The 21,330-nt window shown below is 40.1% G+C and overlaps 1 protein-coding gene across 1 annotated transcript in view; it reads left to right on the top strand.

Moving 5' to 3' along the window:
• Positions 1–21,330, top strand: part of RSRC1 (arginine and serine rich coiled-coil 1) — a 170,439-nt gene that overhangs the window by 124,092 nt on the left and 25,017 nt on the right. Inside the window, exon 7 of the mRNA XM_054205922.1 lies at positions 13,794–13,862. Coding sequence (XP_054061897.1) covers positions 13,794–13,862 — 69 coding nt within the window. The remainder of the gene's footprint in view (positions 1–13,793; positions 13,863–21,330) is intronic.

Here is a 21,330-nt window from a genome sequence, read left to right as displayed (position 1 = left end):
TCATTATTCGTTTCTTCTGTGAGGAAGCAAGCTCACAGATTTCCATAAATTTCCATTAAAAAACCACATTCTTGCCAACAAGAGTAAGAGCATTCAGTATTTTTATGTATGTTCTCGAAGTTCTCATCTGAATAACAGGTATTAATTTACTTGGTAATACATATAATACAAAAATGTTATTTTCACAAGAGCACATAATGTAATTTAAAAGATGTTCATTTTTTTCCTTTTCAAGATAGCTCCTTTATATTCTGTTTTATAGCTGCAATTGAATTTAAGAGACTGTAACTTAAAATGCAAACCTGGTTTGATATTGTGGCGGCCTCATTTAATTTTGCATGACAAGGATCAAACCAAATCATCAGTATGGTACTAAAATTCCCTGGGTGTTCAGCCAGTTTCCCACTCTGGTTTCCAAAAGTAAGATTTTTTTTTTTTTTTTTTTTTTAAAAAAGGAGGAGGAAGGGAGAAGGGGAGATGAAAGTCAGCCCCTAAGAGCAGCCCTGAGGTCTTCTCCTCGTGGCTATCCCCATCTCATGGTCCTCACCAGCTGTTAGAGCTAGCAGCATCCGTGGGGTATGCTATCCGGTGGCACGTGGCAGAGCCGTACCAGCCACAACGCATTCGACCCCTCTCCTCATACTCGTTTTACCTGTAAGGACAATTTAGTGGTGGTATGTGAGGGTCCACCACTTACACTACTCACTTGGCAATGTTGACATTATATTCCCTTTATGATCTGAAAAGATGTTAATATAATACAGTTTATTTACTTTTTACATGATACATAGCTCATTTGTGTTTCTTCTTTCAAAAATTGTAATATTAAGTTACCTATATTCCATTACATTGTGCTCTATTGTAGAGTAAGTTTGCTTTACCTATATGTACTTTTTTCTTAGCCTCATTTTTGTTTTTATTATAATAATAGTTGATTGTGCTCGAATATCAGTTTTTAGGACGACATCATTGCCATTAAGGTCTACTTGTTCTGATGCAGCTTACTCTGCTGTTGGAACTTCTCAGAGGGTCTGAGATTCGTCCCATGCTGTTCCCAAAAATGTGAACTTCCTTGGGACTAGACCACGTCTGTTCTGGAAGTGATTCCCCCCTGTCTGAGACTGACATACTTGAACAAATGTTGGGCATTTTCAAGAGCTTTCAACCAGATTGAGTGCAAGTGAGCTCTTCCACTTTGAAATATTTTGGTTTGTATTTTTATGGCTTTTTCTTCTTTGTTACTTATAATTCCTACTGGTCTCATTTCAGACTAAGGTTCATCAGGTGTCACCTTAGTAATTTACACCTTCCCCATATCTGTGGTCAATATTTTACTGAAATTAATTATTTTAATTATTATATTATTGGAATTATATTTTATGAGATTCCTGGATGTTCAAAAGAAGGCCCTAAGGATCCAGTCTGCCCCTGTCAAAATCCAAATAGTAGTAAGAACAACAGCAAACCTCAGCCCTGATACTGCTCTACATCCTGCAGCTTGCCTTTCATGTGATGACGGCTAGAAAACACATTAATAAAAGTATTTTTCCTATTTCTAAGAGATAGAAATTAGCATCAATTAGACGTGCAGATTGCACAAGTCTTCTAATGAAAGATCTATAGTTCACTAGAGCAATAGTGCTGTGCTGGCCTTGGAGATGTGAAGTTGCTACCCTGACTGGAAAGAAAGAAGAAGGGAAAATGTAAATTTACAGGTTGGATAAAAGCGGCCGTTTCTCTATAAATGTAATTTGACTGAATAAAATGTAACTAGGGTGGAGGAAGGCCAAGGTGCTTTCTGAGCCCTCGCTCTGCAATCGCCTGGTTCCCATTGTGGTGTTTGTAGCTCCGTGTCTCTCCCACTCCAGGCGTGGGCTCCTGTTTCTCGGGAGGAAGGCTTGCTGGCAGTCCTGCCCCCACCTTGCAGCACCCCGGGGTTGTTCCTCTTCTCCTCCTCCTCCCCGTGGAGCAGGGGTGGCATTGGCACCCGTGCCTGTGAGCAGGAGGAGAGCTGCTCACTGCCACTGAGCTGGGACATGGGCAGGTGAATCCTCTGTCTGGCAATAATGGCCAAAGAGCAGAAATTCAAACAATTGTGAAGCTGACTGAGGAATAAGTTACACAAAGTCATCCCTCCTTTCACCCACTCAACAGCTTCGTTACAGCTGATTATGTAGGAGACCCTCCGTTGTTCTCTGACTTCTCCATCTGTGGTGTGCGAGGAGCAAAGAAACAACTCTGTAACAAATGATGTTTTAAGAGCAATTCAAATAAGTTGAAAAAAAGATGGAGTTTTTCATATTGATCACTCTTCAGTTTTTCAGTTGAGCTGAAAAACATTCCTGAAGGATATAGCAAAGAATCATCCATTACTCTGTGAATTTTTATATCTGGAATTTATTTTTTCTGTCCCAACCGTTACTGCCTCTTTTTAGCTCAATGGGTTAGGGGAATGTTTAACTCTGGGCCATCCTTTTCCTTTCCTGAGCTCTTCCTTCCTCTTCCCACCCCTTTCCCCCAAGAGTAACTCACTCAAGTAGAATTTCCATTGAAATTATTGAATTATTCTAAGAAACTGTTTTCTCTCCAAGCCTAAATATCAGATGAGACAAAAATTGCATCCAATTACGCTATTTTCCTGAGCTCAGCTGCAGTCTGGGGGGTGTGGGTCTTAGGTGAAACATTAGTTGACTACAAGATGTCCAAGTTGGTAATGTACAGCCTTTTCTGAGATGGAAGCAAATCTTTGCAATATTTAATAGCATCCACTGCAATGAGTCAGGAGCCACGGAAGCAATTTAAGCCAATTAATCCTTAGTGTTAAAACATATTTCAGTTGAATTTTTTATCAGACTTGTCTATGGGAAACACTATGTGAGAAAGAAAGAAATTAGAAATGCACTAAATAATAAATGAATGTACCTAACCAAGATCTGCTTATTTAAGTCTTCTTTAATATTATTATTATTATTATTATAAATATTTAGTGCCAGATCCTCAGCTGGAGTAAATTTGCTAAGCCCTATTGAAGTCAGTGGAATTGTGCCAGCTTGAATTCGCTAAGGATCTGGCCCTTAATTTTGCAGTCAGAAAATGAGACTATTTTGGGAGGAGAATAATGGGGGCTGTGAGAAGTTTGCTAATGATAACACCCTTTTCATAGCGATAACAGAAAACAATGTAAATTATTATTCTTTTGACTTTCATAATGAAATTCAAGGAACTACTTGATGTTATTTCATTAGATGTAAATTACTATTCCTTAAAGTATCTACGTGGTAAAACCTTTGCATGTATTAAGGGACACTGCATAGAGACTGTAGGGTTTTTCTTTAATTTCTGTGGGTGCCAGTCTGTACCAGCATTTCTGCCATTCTTACTTTAAAAATGCCGTAATGGCTGTAGCGTGCTCATTTGAACAAGAGAGGCAGCAATAAATATGTTTGATTTTGGAAATCTGTTTCACACACTGCATCCGATTGTCCACCCTGAGTAAAGCATGCTGTAATTTAATATGGCATCGTATTAAAATCCAGTGTGTCATCTCATTTGGCTACATCTTAGAAACATATCAACAAACCGGATAGCGAAGCTAGCTAGTTCTGTAATTGCTTAAAAAAACCCAACCCAACAACTTGTTATTTCCATGGTCAAGGAAATGCACATCATTCTTCAATGCCATAAAATACCGTGCTAGCCCGTCCAGAGTGTACATGTTTATGTTTAAACACCTGTATTTCTAAAATAATAGCTTTTTAAGTGGAATATCTTGGAGGACTAAAAATAACATCACAAAACATGTTTGTTATATTCCTAATTGTTTTGACCATAGAATTAATTTTCAAGTCAAAGGGGGGCACCGCTTTTTCATCATTCCTGCTTCAGAATATTCAGCATGTCACAGATGTTCATGAATAATGTCCATTTAAAACTGTTGGCAGCGCGCGCTGGCGAGTTGGCGAGATGAATTAAATGTTGGGGGGATCTGACAGGCAGCACGCTGCTTTGTGATCATTCCAAAGTTCTAATAATCTCCCTCACCTTCCCTGCCTGCCGCTAATGAAAGAGAATAGGTGATTGCACCTCGGGCTATGTTCTGCGCCTAATGACTCCTCCAAAGGCAGATTTATGAAGAAAAAATTAACTTTGAATGAGGATTGAATTGGCCCTGACAGTCTGATAGACTGTGACACAGATTCTGTGGCAAAACAGACGTAGCCCTAATTGATTATCAATATTTTAAGCAAAGTGATGAAAATAAGCATTAAGTGATGAGAAAGGCAGTCTTAATACAGTAGGCAGTAACCGGGATATGGAAAGTCTTTGGGGAGGTCGGCCCCACTTGCCGGTACTGAATTTTATCTGTCAATTCTTACCTTTTGCTTCCCAACAGCCCTGGTCCCTTTTCGGGGTATTTTTTCCTTACAGATTTCTGACCGGCATGTTAATATTCTGGACAAGGATGTACGTGCTCCCCTCTCTCTGGAGAAGTTCGTTTAATATTTAACCCGTTTTGACTTAAGAATAACTTCTGCTATTTTGCGGTGTGCGGGTTTACGTGATTTTGGGTATTCTCCCTTTTGTGTTGTGCTTTCTCATCGCTCTGTGTCATTTATATCCAGCAGGCTGGCCACAGACTGCATTTTGAAAATGGTAGCAATTAACAAAAAGAAACTAGTGAAATATGGCCTGGTTGGTGTTAAAGGATTTATCCTCACAAATGTATTAGTTATACCCGTTAGAATAAGAGGAAGAAAACATTTGGGTTTTGCTTGTGTTTTTTGAGGTGAGTCCCACGTTACAGGATATATCTTCTCCCAAAAATATGTTTAATATTCTGGAAAAACCTGTATGGCTGCTAGCAGACCGATGCTCGCTAGCTGCGCTGTAGCAGAACACATTGTCCAAAGTAAGGAAATATTTTCCAAAATCACTACGGGAGGGGAACTGAGCAGGAATGTTCTCCCCAGGGAGAGCGGAGAAGCTTAAAAATGACCAGATTTGTGCTTACGGGCAGTTTGTAACCACGACCCGCAGCGAGCTCCTGCTCCCGCCACCATGCTTGGGCGTCTCCAGGAGCTGTAATTACAGTCTGTGGCGTAATTAAATTATGCGTAAGACTTCAGACAGCAGTGGCAGGAACTTCTCATATTTGAGTATCATAACGTATTACTCGGCTGCCATGTAATTAGTGCGGGCAGTGCTCAATGCAGGGTTAGGGGACCCTTGTCCAGGGATGAACTAGGCAATGCTTGTGCTGTATAAATTTTGGGGTAACGTTATCTTAGCATGGACTAAAAAGATAAAATGACATAAATCTAGTACGATAAAAATGCGTGTAGGGTTGTCCCTTCTGGTTTTGAGCTAACAGCTTCTGGACTCTGTTCCTTCGCTGTTCCTGTCTCGGGAAATAGCTGAGAAAGTAGTTGTTTTGAATTTGTGTTGGAATTTTTTGGATGTATAATAGATAACTTTACATGTCAGTATATGAATATTCAGCAGAGAGGATTTCTACGAGCCTTGATAAATTTAATATACTACAGAAAAATACCATGTAAATTAAATAAGGCCTTGTAAATTAATAATGGATTATACTTGTATTTTTATATGTGAGCTGACTGAATATTTTATAAGTGCAAAAATGTTTGTGTTTAAAAAGATGGTTAAGTCTTTCTGATTAGCGTCATGTATGGCTTGGCTACATTTTTAGGTGTAATGTCCATATGTGGTTTTTGAGTTTGTCTGATTTTTTTTTTTTCCCCAAATACATCTTGAAATGTATAGCCTGTATTTTTAAGTTTGAAGAGTTGAAAAGTCCACCATTATGTTAAATTTTTTAATTTTTTTTTAAAAAACAATTTGTGGTTTGCAGTTGGTGGGTGTTATGACGCTCCTCTTTTTTTTAATTTTACCAGTAAAACAAATTGCATCCCAGAGTGGGGCTGAGCCACTTCTGTGCATCTCCCCCAGTGGTGTGAGAAGGCTGTGCTGCCCTCCAAAATGTCCTTTGCAGCCCTAAAAGGGCACCTGCCCTACTTCTACCTTGAAATAATTCACATTCTTCTAATTTTATTTTTTTTTAATTAGCCTCTTTGCTTGACACTATTTTACTGTGGCTCAGCACAAGGCTGGTTGGGATAAAAGCATCGCTCCTCTCCTGTGTGCCCATTCGTTGGGGAATGGCTCTGTGCTGCCCAAAGCCCAAGTGCTTCCACCGCACCGGGAGGGTGCAAGTGCCAGCTGTCGCTGATGGAGCTGCTGAACTGCAGTGGAGCATCCTACTCCAGCACCGTACCTTGCTCCCAAACAATCTTATTTACGTTGAGAACAGGCTGAGAGAGTTGGGGTTGTTCAGCCTGGAGAAGAGAAGGCTCCGGGGAGAACTTACGGCCCCTTCCAGTCCCTAAAGGGGCTACAGGAAAGCTGGGGAGGGACTCTGGATCAGATAGGATGAAGGGGAATGGTTTTAAACTGGAAGAGGGGAGATTTAGATGAGATATTAGGAAGAAATTCTTGACTGTGAGGGTGGTGAGCCCCTGGCCCAGGTTGCCCAGAGGAGCTGTGGCTGCCCCATCCCTGGAGGTGTCCAAGGCCAGGCTGGATGGGGCTTGGAGCAACCTGGTCTGGTGGGAGGTGTCCCTGCCCAGGGCAGGGGAGTGGAACTGGATGGTCTTTAAGGTCCCTTCCAAGCAAAACTATTCTATGATTCCATGAAAAGTAATACAAATTGCTTTATAATGTAAATACCTCAAATGGGCTTTGCCTGGGAAGCTGTGCACGTTGCTCACCAGCCTCATTAATGAAGGCAGAAGGTGGCACGGCGCATCCTGCTCTCTGGGAGCAGCACAAGAGGCACCCATGGCCGGGGGGAAGTTAGTCCCTGTCCCACCCCAGCTGCCATCAGGGTTTTTTTTTTTAGTGAGGGGCTGAGCCGCTCCTCTGCTTCCTCTAGGTCAGGGCACTTGGTACCCACAGGCAGAGGACACTGGGCTGTAGACCCAGTAACTTCTGAAGCAGTACCCACAAACAGCGAACAGGTCTGTATTCACATGTATAAAAATATTAACGCAGATGAACACTGCGGTTATCTACAGATGATAAATGGATAGTGAAAGCCTGGGGAAAATCATAATCTCTAGCTGTATTGCAAAATACATGAAGAGAAACTGCTGTGATTTTAAATTAAAGTTCATTTGTTGTTGCTGTTAATTTTCCATTTTTCTCATACTCAATAATTAAGAGAAAATAATATTATACATATGTTATAGGACTTTGTCTTGTCTCTGTGGCTTGGGAAACGTGTTTCTCGTAGAACTAACTGTAGCAGTAATGATGATATCCATACATTGAGGCTCTGCAAAAGCATTGAAAACCACTAGTTTTAGCAGCTCTTAAGCAGAGACAGGCTGACGTACATCGTTTATGCTATTCAGAAGATGATTTATTTGTGAAGACCATTTGTGTTTTCTCTCTTTTTGTTTTTTTTTTTCCTTTTTTCCTGGAAAAGCTTCTTTTTTTTTTTTTTTCCTATCAGATGTAGTCTCCAAAGAGATTGTTCTAACGTTTCCTGTTAGCATAATGTCATGCAGTAAGGCAGCATATTTTAATGCAGAATCTATTGATTTTTGCAGTGTGTTTTTGTACATCTTCGTGGTAAGCTAAAGGTGGCCGTTGGCTCCTAGTGCCACGTGAACTGATTAGAAAGTTAAAAGTATTAGCAAGACTAAGTGACCAGCAAAGAAAATGTATAGTTAGTAGAATCAACCAATTACAGTTTAATGGTATAGTTGAAACACTGTATTTCGTCCAATAATGAGTAATGCATTTTAAGATAGTTTAGGGTTTTTTTTTATTTCAGTATGTATCATTGGGCAAAGAAAATACTTGAAGCCGTGTTTGCACAGACTGTAATTTCAACCATTTGCTAGATATAGAATGATGCTAGAGCAGTGCTTTTAGGGATTCTGACAGAAATCTACTACGAAACCTTGTGAAAGCAGGTGTTGAAATACTTGGTTCTGGAAACACAGGGCTGCTCAGGTGCCAGTCTGCTTCTGCTTGCTCTCTTCCATGTGTGCATGGTGCGTCTTCTCAAGAGCACACATTTGTTTCTCTGAGTTACCACTTGCACATAGGGCATCTCGAGACCTTAACTACCTTCACCTTGCTCTCTTGCTGTGCTCAAGGATGCAGCACAAACAAGCGTTCTTCGTAGAGGGAAAATCTACTGCATTCCCAATGTCCATCCCATGCTGTGCTTGCCCACCACGTGAGCAGGTCACTGCACCTGTTTGCTCACAGTGAAAGGCCATCCTGGGTCACCACACGCTGGAGAGGAGATGCTCCAGTACCACACTGTGCTGGGTCATCGCTAGTTTGGCTGAACTTCAGGAGTTCAAATAGCCACGACCCTGTCAAAGTTACCATCCTGGACAGTCTGCCGCTGGAAATACCGTGTCACCATTTAAAATATGCACGTTGCAATTCTGGGACAATATTGACCATTTCCACATTAACAGTTCATCTAATAACGCATCTGTCTTTCTACCTTAGTGAAATGGACAGTGTAATGTTCACGCAGTTGTCCCTGTGATGGCTTGAGGCATCCTGCCCATGCTTCATGTTGGAGCATGACGGTAGCTGGTTGAGTAAAACTCTTCGAAAGTGGTAGTTCTGAAATTATTTAAAGAATACCGGATGCAGCAGGTGTAAAGAAACCCAAGGGTATTGCTAGGATTTAAGAGTTAGGTTGAAAGTACATGTGTTGCACTTGGGAACTTGTTCAAATTATTTATACATTAATTTGCATTTCACCAAATTTTGGTATTTTGGTTTTCCTTTGTGCAGTGTCATTAAGTTGGACATTTCAAATAATTTGTCTCCTTTTTCTTGTATAAGCATGATCATTTCACTTTTGAAAAGGAGTAGAAAAAGTACTTTTGCTCCTATTCATAAAGGTTGTTTTTCACTCTACCTTGAAAATTGTCAGGCTCGTTGGTGACCCTCCTTTTTCTTTAATCATAGTACCAAGGGCTTTTGATTAGAGACATTTTTGTCTGGCTTTAATGCATCTGTTACCTGTGGTGATGACCCTCATTTTAGTCGGCTGAACAAGTCACTTCTTCAAAGCTGTGTAGGGTACGGTGGAACGTGGTATTGAACAAAACTGTAATTGAACCTTAGGTTCTTCTGTGGCTTCCCGGGCACCTGGGAGCCTCCCATGCTCTGTGACTGTAACGAAGAGCTGCGCCGTGTAGGGTATTTTCACTTTCTCATTATCAGTTATCATCAATGTGACTATTTGCGTAACTATTTATGCAAACTGTGAAGTTAAATAGTTAGGAGGGAAGTGTGGTTGATTTGAGTAGGCTTTGAATGAAGCACACTAATTAGATAATGCCTTGGGATGTGTCTTTGGAAGAGAGAAGGCACCAAGTAGTGGTGCAACTGTTAAATGTCAAGTATGCAAGGCAAAATGTGTTGGTAAGGAAATGACATAATTTTTAACGTTTTGAGCTTGAAATATTTTTCAAAATGCGCGAGATGGGTCATTCTTTTCTTTCTACCCTTTCGTTCAGTTTCTTTTTCCTTTCCTGGTTTTTGTTTTTCACTAAAAAATGACCAAATTACAGGAGAACAGAAAACATGTCATACAATTTAGGAGGGACATAGATTATTAAATGCTTGTAGTTTATTAAAATAATTTTATCAAGTTTCTTAAGTGACAGTATTTCTTGGGAGGCTTTATTTTCTATAAAGAAGTAACAATTTAGAGGGAAGAAGACACTGAATTAATGGAATTAATGAAGAAGAAAGAGGAAAATCTAGGTGAGCGTATGAAGTCTGGATGGGAAAACGGACAGGAACCTGCATTTCTGGCTGAGTGAATGTTTGGCACGTAATCGGGTAGAGTCTGCTTGAATGGCAGAGTCAGTGTAAACCTGAAAATCTCTGCAAACCATCAGTAAGACATAGTATGGGATAATTCCTGGCATGAAGTTGGTTATGCTATGCTGATTTACACCAGGTGGTATTTATGGCCCAGTGTTTCTCTGTGGCTTGCAAATTGCTGTTCTTTGTTCTTGTATTTAATCTCTGAGGTCTCATTTCATGTCCAAATTTTTCCAGTCAGCCTATAGATAATATCAAGGAGACACGGAAACACCTACCCTCTCCCTTTCCCAAATGGGAAAATATGCAAAATCATCCACTTTTTTCCTTTTCTTTTCTTTTTACCCCACTTTTCAGCGTAAGCCAAAGGGCAGCTGGCATTGCAGGTCTGCACTGAATGGGTTAAAGCAAGGAGGACAGGGTTCATCCCTCCAGTCCCCGGGGAATTACCTACCCTTCATTGATCCACAGTTGATCCGTACATTGTAATTGCTCCTCAACAGGAACCAAAGTTGCAGGTCTGGCAGGCAACCTGCATTTCCATTAGGGACCTCTCCGCTCGGACTGCCAGCAGCCTCCACCGCTCCCCCAAATCCCTGGCAGTTGGGTTTGCTCCTTCCCAACAGGGTGGGTTTGCCAGCTTGGGCTTGAGCCCCTTCTAGTTACGTGGTTATTGGGGTTTGGAAAGCAGGTGAAACGAAGCGGATCAAAGAGCTAGTCTGAGTTTCAAAACCCATCAGCATGTTCAGATTTAGGATATTAGTGCATATGGAAACATGAAGGGTGTTTTGAGTTTCGTTTGGGCTTTTTCTAATGACACAGAAGGTACTTGATGTAGTTTAGTTTTAATTAAATATTAGTGTCTTTGTTGTAACTGAGCAATATTGTTCCACTTCTGCATTGCGTTTATTTGTCTGAGTAGCATGCCCATACTCTTTGCTCACAGTTTATTCTCACTGCAAAGATAGGATTTGTTTCTTCTTCCTTTGTGCTGCATCCAGCACAGTGAGATGCTGATTCCAGCCAGGCTGGAACAAGCACTTCAATCGTGCACACCTGGAAATGCCTAAAATTGTCTTTCATCCATCCTCTTGTATTAATAGTCCACTAGCTGCTAGCAAATACCTGCACTTCATAACTTTTTTATTTTAGTGTAGGTACATATCTCAAACATCTTCCGTGTGTCATTTTCCCATCCTTCAGAGAGAAAAAAAAAAATCAATAGAATTGTAATTTTATCTGGGGTTGGACGAGCTCTTAAATGCTGCAAGCTGGAGCACCTCTTTATTTATTTATTTTATATTTTAGAAAGCTTTGTAAGCAGTCAGGCTTTTGTCATGCTAGCGGTTTATCCATGCAGGAAGCCCAGGTTCAGGAGCAATCTCAGCACTCCAGCTACCTGGATCAATTAAAACCAGACTTTTGCTGAAGTGACTTCTTTGATCTGCTGGGGGTGATATGCAGCTGTCTGTCCTCCTCCGGCCCGAGGAAAGTGCAGTGCAGAACTGAGTTCCCTTCCAAATATCGGGGCTTTTAAGTGCTTTTAAGTGTTAAGTGGCCAGCATGGGCTGTCTGTGGTCTCAAACACCCTAAAATATGGGGTAAGGGCATAGTAGTCCGCAGAACAGAGAGGGTGTGTTACATTTTAGAAAAAGTTGTAAGGATCTCTTAATGTTTAATTGAACTTGATTTGATGAAAATAAATCTCAGGTTTTAATGATGCTTTGCCAGTGAATAATGACAGAAAATTTAAAACATTTTAAGAGAATGGTTAGCATTAAATTCTTAAAGCACCACATGGCTTCAGTGACTTCTCTTGGTCGTAATGGACGGTGCCCTATAACCTCAGAGACTTACTGCTCTGTGGATATATGGGGCAAGTTAAATTGTTGTTAATGAGCAGTGTTGTATATAGAATTGTCCTCATGATACTTCCTAAATTGCTACATTGTCCATATAATTAACCAGGACTTGAAAAGACAGCTCTGTTTCTGCTAGCAGAAGTTTTACCTATAGTTACAAGGGTTGGAAATTAGCAATTTAAAGTTAACAAATACAAAATAGAAATTTAGTCAAAGACCGGCAACATCTTTCATGTGTGTTTTAATATTTTTATTTTTTTTTGGCCTTGGGTAGCCATTGAGATATCCAATGAATTGTTCCTGTGCAGCAACAAATCGGTGAGGAAGAACAAAGTAGCATAGTGGAATAGATAAATCAAATTTAGGCATGGTAGTTTATTGAATCTAAATTGTGCCCAGTTGGCCCAAGAGCTATATAAGCAATCCATCTTGTGTTGATAATGGAGGTTCTTGAAATCCACCTGATGTTTGCATTATTAAATTTCAGCCTAATGAGCTCTGCTAATACATATTGAAGACAGTTGTAAGGAGTAGAATGTGAATCTGAGCGGGATAATTTGAAAGAAACATAAGCTGAGCATTTTACATGACTCAAGGGGTATATCTACAATTACACATATAACCAAAATTGAATTTAAATGGAATTTCTATTATCCTTGTCCTTTTACCAGGGAGAATAAAGTGTAAATGAAGTAAAAGTCTTTAGAGTTACTAGCAGTTTGTTTATATTATCTAATTTAATAGATTCTTGTAATGATCTTCACTGGCAGAAAAGTTTTAATATTTCATGACTTTAAATGTAGTCTAAATATGTATAAAAGCATGTAAGTGGAAACAGATGTCTATATAATTACTTCTATCACTTTGTAACACCACTGTTTAAGTTGTATATTTTAAGAAGGTGTAGCTACTGGCTGCAAAAAGACACCAGGGTCGGAAAGACCCCTTGACACCCCTCTCCTGAGCTGAATTTTGTTTTCATAAATTATTGGTTGATTTGGTAGGTGGAAGGACTAAGTATTTGCAAAACTGAATAAGCATTTGCTATTTGTGCCACAGTATACAGTGATTTTATTACATAAGAAGGCCTGGTTTAAATTCTAAATTCTCTTTCTTTTTGGTTCTTTTCCTTTTGACGTGGTGATACTTTTTAGAACTTAATATTTCATCAAGTATAATGCTATTAGGGACTTATTCTCACTTAGTTCACTCATCAGGCAGTGAGATGGCAATAAAAGAGAATGGCTCCTTTGAGACATTAATGCTTTGGAATAAATGATGTGCTAGAACAGAAATTTAATTAATTTACAGAGTATATTGATAGTCCCTTGTTACTGTGCTGTATATTTTTAATCTTCTTTAACATCTGTAGTAAAGTGTTTGAAAACCCCTGCAGTTGAGCAACTAGTAGATAATTAAGTAATAAGGGAAGAGGTTTCTAGAGGGAAAAAGATTCTTTTTAAAGAATACTGTCATAACATGAATAAAGTACTGCTGCTGTGATTTGCAGTGAAAATTGTATACTACCTAATTTAATACTAAGTAATAGGTATTTGACTCCTATTTTAAATGCTGTCTGCCACTCTGCAACCCTGAAAATATTGTTTTGTTTCTGTTTTATCCTGAAAAGAGGTTTTATGGATTACTCGCTATGGTAGCAAATCTTTTTTTAAATGTGCTCCATTTGTTTCTCTATAGTTCGGCCTGGGTGCAAGTAGGGTGGGGAGATCTGTATTTAAGAAAAAAAACTCTTAAAAGTTTTACTTAGCAAAAAATGAAGGCAGAGATTTGTAGTGAACTAATATTGCATGCAAAAGTTACCCTCCATAACACCATTCACGCTGTTGTCTTAACTGTAGTAATATCTTTAAAGAAAATACTGTAAGAACCAAATTCTGCACATCATCTTCATTGTGGAACCTACATTGTGGAACTCCTACAAAAAGGAGTCCGAAACTGGGTTTATACCCCAGGAAATGCTGTTGGGCAAGATAAATTAACTAATTATAACATTTGTTGTTGTATTTCGTTTCTTTTCAGCTAAAGCAGATGAAGCATTAAAGGCTAAAGAGAGAAGTGAAGAAGAAGCGAAGAAAAGAAAGGAAGAAGGTAATGCATTTTTTTTTTTAAATCAGTAGCAAACTAAAATCCTGTAAGTCAGAAACTATTATTGTGAAGGGACTAAGTTCCAGTGGGGCTGTGTGATTTTCTTACAAGGCATCTGAATCCGAGATGGCCGGTCTGCCGCTCCTCTGGGTCAACCACAGCCTTCTGCTCCTGACCTGTAAGATTAGCGAGAACCGCTAAATGCACCAAAAATGTCAACCAGATTTCAAAAAGTATTTTAGCTGCCATTAAAGCAACGTAATAATTTGAGACAAAGTTACGCGTTAAGACTTTATGACCAGCTGATACCACTGGTTTGCGTGCCGGATATATTGCTTGATTAAAACAGTAAGTGGAGCCGTTAATTTGGCTGTGTGTTTAGTCTGTATGATGTCACGCAGTGAGCTAATCTGTTTCTTGATGAAACTTGGTGCACTGAAAGCTGGCAGGATCTGGGCAATTTTCCTTTGCAATACAGTAGGTGGAAAGTTAACGTAAAGTGCCGGGATAATTGAAACAAATGTATTTTGCTGGTATGTCGGTGAGTAATGGGAAGAGACATTTTCAATAGCGTGACGGAGCCAATGCAAACAATCTATGGAGCCTCAAAGTTTCTCACTTCAGCCGCGATAGACATCCCTGTCTCACAGAAAATAGCTCAGTTGTTCGAATTAAAACGAATCATTTAACTCTGTGACACCTATTATTTTTTGCATTGACTTAAGCATAAGAAAATATAGTGAAGGTCTTCACTTCCTTGCAGAGGTTTTACTCTAGAAATACGTGTTGTTGCACATTGGTCACTGCAGCGAACTTTCTCTTTAGCTTATTTAAGTGATGATAGATTTCAGGTTGTAACTGTTACTTAATACACTGAATAATCTCCATGAAAACGTGTTCCTGATTGTCCCTGCCCTGTGCCCCTTGTCCACCTGGGATCACGTGGATGGTTACTCAATAATTTATCCTCCCAATAAACAGGATCTAGGTTTGAAGATGATGTTATGTTTGAGGAGATCATGTATTTTTCAGAGCTGGCCTTTCGAGGTATTCATTTACTATAAAAATCACTGTTGTGACCAAATATCCATCATATTTTGGTTAGGGACAGGATGTCATATATGGAGGAGAGTAATATGAAGTAAAGCTGTTTAGGACAGCTTGAAATTTAAGGAGAAGTTAAGAGATTGAGATATTTTTAATTCCCAGTGTGATATGAGGTTAAGATCATTAAGCTAAACCAAAACAGGAAAAGTCATGCAAAACAGAAGAGGCAGTAGGTTGCATGAGTAGGTATCAAATAGAAGAAAACACCAATCTTTACAATTTTACTATGCCATCTCCTCATCTTTCTTTCCAGTCTCTTTAATCTTACTGGAAACTCTGCTTGTGCCTGCCCCCTCTTTTCCTATCTCTGAGCACAAGAAGTTGATCTTCAAGGTAAAGACAGGAACTTTCATTTTGCATCTGCTGTGCCTTCATCTCTTCTCATCTCTCCTCTACCATCCAGGCACCAGAGCCTGATTCTCCTTCCGCACATGCTGTGTTTAACCCCCACTACACTGCCTCCTATTTATTTCCTGAGGACAAGATTCCTCCTTATCCTGCTTTGACACTGTTATTTTCCAGGAATCCTTCCCAACGACCAAGGAGTCTCAAACAGCGAATCTCTGCTTGCATTTCTTCCCCTGAATTCCCATTTCATATCTTGGTCTGAGCTGAGGCAGTCTTTTAGGCCTCCAAAGGTTCTGAATTTTATGGAAATCTTTTACATATTTATTTGATTTTGGAACAGGTGATTAGCAAGATTTTTGGATTAGGAAAATACATCCCAGCGGTTTCCATGTTGCCATCTCTTCTTAGGTATTGACTTCAGGTGCTGTTTCTCTGGTTATAATCAAATTTCTCCAATTTTCTTCCTTACCTGTTTTTCCTTTATCTGGAGTTCCAGCCTCAATAATTTCTGAAGGCAATTTAAAGCTATTTGCACTTCAGATACAAACAAGCTTCCTTAAATCCTCATGTGTTGAATGAGAAAATTAAGTATACTTTGCAGGTCTGATTCAGCTGGTTGCTGTCCTACAGGATTTATACCTTTTTACATGATTTCCCATCCCCTCTTTGTTTTTGCATTTAGTTGTCTTTAATAAGCTCCAAATTGTGGGACTTACGGTGAAGTATGCTGAGTATGTATTTCAAAACTCTAACGTAATCTTTATTAAAAATTCATGCAATTGATTCCCTTCTTCTGTGTTTGAGTTTTGGTTGTTTGGTTTATTGGGGTTTTTTTTCCAGAAAATCGTTTTGCATTATGGGGCTAATCCAAAGAAACTAATATGTACTGACTGCTTAAAAAAACCCCAGCAATCCAGAAGTCCCCAATTTCATATACCTAACAGTGGATGAAATTGAATCCCGTTCTAGCACACTTTCATGGGCTTTATGAGATAATGCTTTATTTGGTGCTAACCACTGTCCACCCATTCGGCTCAGCTTCAGAGGACTGGTTAATTTGGCAGTCAGCTTTCACTCATACCAAGTGCTTGGTAATTACAGGCTTATTTAGTTCCTGACAGAGTTGTTGGTGTTGGCCCTGTGCAGTTTTAGGTATAACATTCGGGTCTTACCGAGTGTCTTGTACCTGAAGCCCCTGCTGTGCTTGACAAAACAGAAAAATACCGTGTAATTATCTTTGAAAAATTTCAGCTAATCAACTGCATTTCTTCCTCTGTTTGAAAGAGGTTGGAGGTGTTCACATTTAATAAACTTTTAGTTTAATGATGTTTAAAAACCAGTGAAATGGATGCTAAGCTTTTTTTCACTTCAAAGGGTATTGGGCAATCATTACATCTGAAGGAAACACTTTCTTTTATGTTAATTTTCTAATTATATTATCTGGGATACACTGCGAGAACTTATTATAATAGACACATTGATGCTTCTGCATCTAATCTCCGTGGGACGGATCCTGGAACATCCCCAAAAGGAGTGTTGCCACCGCTGGACCAGCCGATGTGACCCCAGGAGAGCCACACGGTCCTGCTGCCCGTGGGACACACGCCTTGGGGGGGTTGTTATAGATTAAAGCTAAATTGGGAGTGATTCAGAAGTGTCTCAAGTGGAAGTTGATAACGGAGGCTCACGGACAACCGCAACTCCAAAGCAGAGCGTTTATTCCCACTGCTTGTCCTGCAAGCTGAGCAGGCGCTGCGGGTGGCTCCACACCTTTGAAGTCTATGGGGTTTACTTTAGCTACATCAGGACTTTATTAAGCCCCTGGCATACCTCTTCAGGTAAACCATTGGGTATGAAAGCGGTCTTTTTGTCTGTAGGACAGGAATCCAGGACACTTAAAAAAACCCGAAAGTCCCAAGTTTGGAATGACAGTGTTTCAGAGCTGTGTTTCCCTGAGCATTACGATTCCTCCAGTATTTTGCAATGTATCTAATATAGTGTCCAGAACACTTGCAAAATATAATATACTTCCTCTAATTTGCCTTCTGGATACAGTAAGCAGAGTGGGTTTGTATAAATGTAATAAGGTTGGGACTTGATTTAGAAATTTATCTGTGATGACTTTCCATAAGAGCAGACACTAAAATGTCATCTGTGCCTTTAAAAAGATTCCCTTGCACTAAAAAGGCATCACAACATACATTTTATATATATAAAAATAAAACCCTGCAAAAATCTGTAACCCCCTGAATTATCTAGCCTAGCAAAATGAAACAAACCCCAAAAAATTGTGCCTATATGTTCCCAAAACTTTGCTCTCTTAGCATCTAGTGGCTCACTGATCTTAATTCCCTCTTTTCTTAATAGCAAAGAGCTGCTCATAACATCCGGGCTCTGAACATGGTTCTTTCACCCTCTTCTGCAAAACAGCTTCCATCTGCTGTGCGTAGCCTTTCGATAGCTTTCTAGGAGGATTAGGTGGAGCAAGATCATATGAATATCTTCCTAGCAAATGAGTTAGAAGTCTAGGAACTCAGATTGATAAACCGTTTTTCTGTTCCTGCGCGGTTGTGTTCTTGCGGGAGAAGTCTCTGTCTTGTGATGGCTCCAGATGGCTCAAAGTTCAAGTGATCTCTTTTCTGACTTGTCTGCAAAATGATACTCGAAATCTTTAATTCCCCTTCTGATCATTGAAATGAACTGCAAATGGGAAGAGCTCCTCTTTTCTGCCATAATGCTTGGAAAGGGCTGAGGTAGAAATTCCTGCAGATTTTTTTGCTTCTGCGAACTTCTTCCTAAGAAATCATTTTACTTGTCCTCCAAGGTGCCCGTTGCTCTGAGGCTGGCCAGGCATTGGGCTGCTGGTAGGAGGAGCTGAGCATCACTTGGGGTTTTGTTTTTGCACTTTCCTTCGCTTATCAAACTGTATTTATCTCAATAGATGTTTGGGGGGGAGGGGGTGGGTTGTTTGGGGTTTTTTTTGTTTTATTTTGATTTTTGCATTTTCTCTGCCTGTTCTGTCCCCTGTCGCGCTGGGGACAGTGAGTGGGAGCTGCGTGGGTGCTTTATCTGCTGGCCGGGGACAGCCCAGAGCAAAGCTGTACCTCTCCATCATCTGGCTGTGCTGCTGTGCTGTGTGGGCTGCTCCCTGCACAGAGAATGCCTTCAAAAAGGCCATATAACCCTCCGTCAGGGACTGGCGTGGGGTTGATTATGGAATGAGAACATGTGACTAGAAGACAGTCACCTAAGCCTGTTGCATTAGATGCCCCCCTACTAAACTGTGTTTCTCTTACAGTGTGTAAATGAGAGTGCTGTATTCAGAACGTAACGCTTCAGGGGTATACATAGAAATATATTTTCTGTAATAGTGCTAAGGGTAGTGTTTAGTAGATATTGAGTGTTTCTGGTCTGGGGATCTCTACCAAGTCTCTCCAAATTAAGTTATGAGCTCTGCTGAGTTAAAGCTTTGTGTATCCTTCACGACTTCATACAGGACTAATTTCCCTCGGCAGAATTGCATTATACCCACTGACCCAGGCGCGGTCAGCATCCCCACTGAATTGATGTTATTCACCTAGAGAGAGAGACAGCTGAAAAATAAAGTATTCCCAGGGTCCAGAAATCTCCATTCAGCTCTGAAGCTGTGTGGTGAAATCCCTTTGAAACTGGAAAAAAATACTTTGTAAAATATCATAAATTTATCTTAAAATCCCTCAAGTTGGCTTTTCTGACTTTGAGAAAAAGCGTTTTCAAAGCCCTTAGCTTTCACTACTTCAAAGGCAATTTTGAAAATTTTGAGTTAGTGGAATAATATCTATTATATAGGTGTATAATATCTGTTTGCCTACAGGAAAGCTGGGGAGGGGCTCTTGATCAGGGAGTGGAGCGATAGGATGGGAGGTGACAGCTTTAAACTGAAAGAGGGGAGATTTAGATGAAACATGAGGAAGGAATGCTTGACTGTGAGGGTGGTGAGCCCCTGGCCCAGGTTGCCCAGAGAAGCTGTGGCTGCCCCATCCCTGGAGGTGTTCAAGGCCAGGCTGGATGGGGCTTGGAGCAACCTGGTCTGGTGGGAGGTGTCCCTGCCCAGGGCAGGGGGGTGGAACTGGATGGTCTTTAAGGTCCCTTCCAACCCAAACCATTCTGTGATTCTATGAATGTCTATCAGCAAGGAATATTTAAAACAGTTTTCCAAGTGGTAGGAAGTCTAAGCAATGGTAACTTAGCATTTACCTATAAAAGGTAACTCAGGAACATTATCTCCTTTGAATCCATGGCTGTAATGATTTTCATTCAAAATCAAAATGTTCTAATTACCTAGTTTGGTTTACTTTGGGACTGTGTGACGCTAAGGGGAATTAATTAATGCTCAGAGTTGTCCTACTTGGAGACGGCGTGTATGATACTGAAGAACCCACCATGTTTAAAACGGCGGTGGGAGCTTTGCTGTCGGGTTGCAGAGCCAGGCTCCAGCCGGGGGCTCATCGGGGTGAGGGGACTGGGTCTCCGCTTCTGCAAATTTGCAGCGTATGTTTTGAAAAATACGTGTGTGGTTTTTTCATTACATCCCATTGTGAGCGGCTCATATGCTAGCAATTGCGTTGCCTGCAGTGCTTATAAAGGGCGACTATGGAAAGGCGAAGGGGGAAAAAACGGGTTGGTTAGTGAATTGGAAACAATGGTAATTTACAGCGAAAGCGGGAGGAAAACTTCTTTTCAATTTATTAATAAGCACCATAAAAACTGTCCTGTGGTGTCTTTGAAAAAGTTGTAAGGATGTTATACTGTTCTGAAATGAATAGAAAATGTTTCCTGAAGAGAAGCTTGTTAAATAGAATTCATCAATTTGTCTGAGGAGTTAGCTACCAATTAAGAATAAAATGCTTTGTTTTCACTGGAAAATAAATGGTCTTATTAAATTGTCTATCAAGTGTTTAAGCTTACCAAGTCCATGCAAGATACACAGAGAAATTGCACAATGCAAAACACCAGTTTTGCGTAGTTTTATGTCCCATATGTATTTACAAACAAGACTTTTATCCTTCTTGCATTCATCATGGTGTGTGTGCTGGAGCCCGTTCCCTTTCCCGTCTCAGCCATGCAGCTTCCATCTGCTGGGTACTGTTGACATCTTTTGCTTGCAGAAAGAGCTTTTTGCAATTTGTCTTCGTTCTCGCTTCCTCCTACGGCTTCTGTAGCCAATTTTGAACCCTCTTTGATTTGCTCTGTTGTAATTCGCAGCTTTACCTAGAGCTGCTCGGAGGTGGGACTCAGGTGGACAGAGATGCACTTCTATTTTCTCCTCTTCCCAGCTTTCCCATGCTTTGTACAAAAAGTGTTGCGATTATTTCACACGCTTTAGACTGATTTAGGTTTTGCTTTCTTTTCTGTTTTCGTTTTTGGTTTGTTTTTTTCTTTTTTACACAAAAACTTTGTATATTTTTGATCATTAAATTCTCACTGGATTAGCTTCTCCCGCATTGGGGAGGGGGGGGAGTAGTGAAAAAGCAATTGTGTTTATTTTGTTTTGTTTTGTTTTTTTAAGTTCACACAACTATTTTATTATGTGCATAATTATTCAGAGTGATCCCCCGCCAGCTCCCCCAAGCCGTTCTGGTTAAAATGTTAATAATGAAATTGCGTAAGTCCTGTAAGGAATGTCTGGTTATAAAAGTTGCCCTGTGTTTGGGCAGTTGTCGCCTGATGAACCGTATTCTGTCTGTTCGCCTTCAGACAAGAGTGTTAGCCTAAAACATCTGTGGATTCATCAATAAATTGTTGTAAATGATTTCCAAAGGTTTTTTTTTTTTAAAAAAAAAAAGAATCTTCTTTCCCTCCAAAAATCTGAAATTTTGAATTTTCAAAAAAAATTTGAATTCTCCGATATTCACCATTTTATGGTTTTAAATATAACTCTCCAAAAGGGAATTTCTGAGCTGGCAGCCTGCGCTGGCAGCAAGCGCCGCCGCTGCCGCCGTAACCTTTACTTGGGTGAAGTTGAGTTTCCTCGCTG

The sequence above is a fragment of the Rissa tridactyla genome, chromosome 6 (assembly GCF_028500815.1).
Source record: "Rissa tridactyla isolate bRisTri1 chromosome 6, bRisTri1.patW.cur.20221130, whole genome shotgun sequence".
NCBI lineage: Eukaryota > Metazoa > Chordata > Aves > Charadriiformes > Laridae > Rissa > Rissa tridactyla.
Note: the sequence above shows the minus strand (reverse complement) of the source record. Positions and strands in the feature narration are given on the sequence as shown.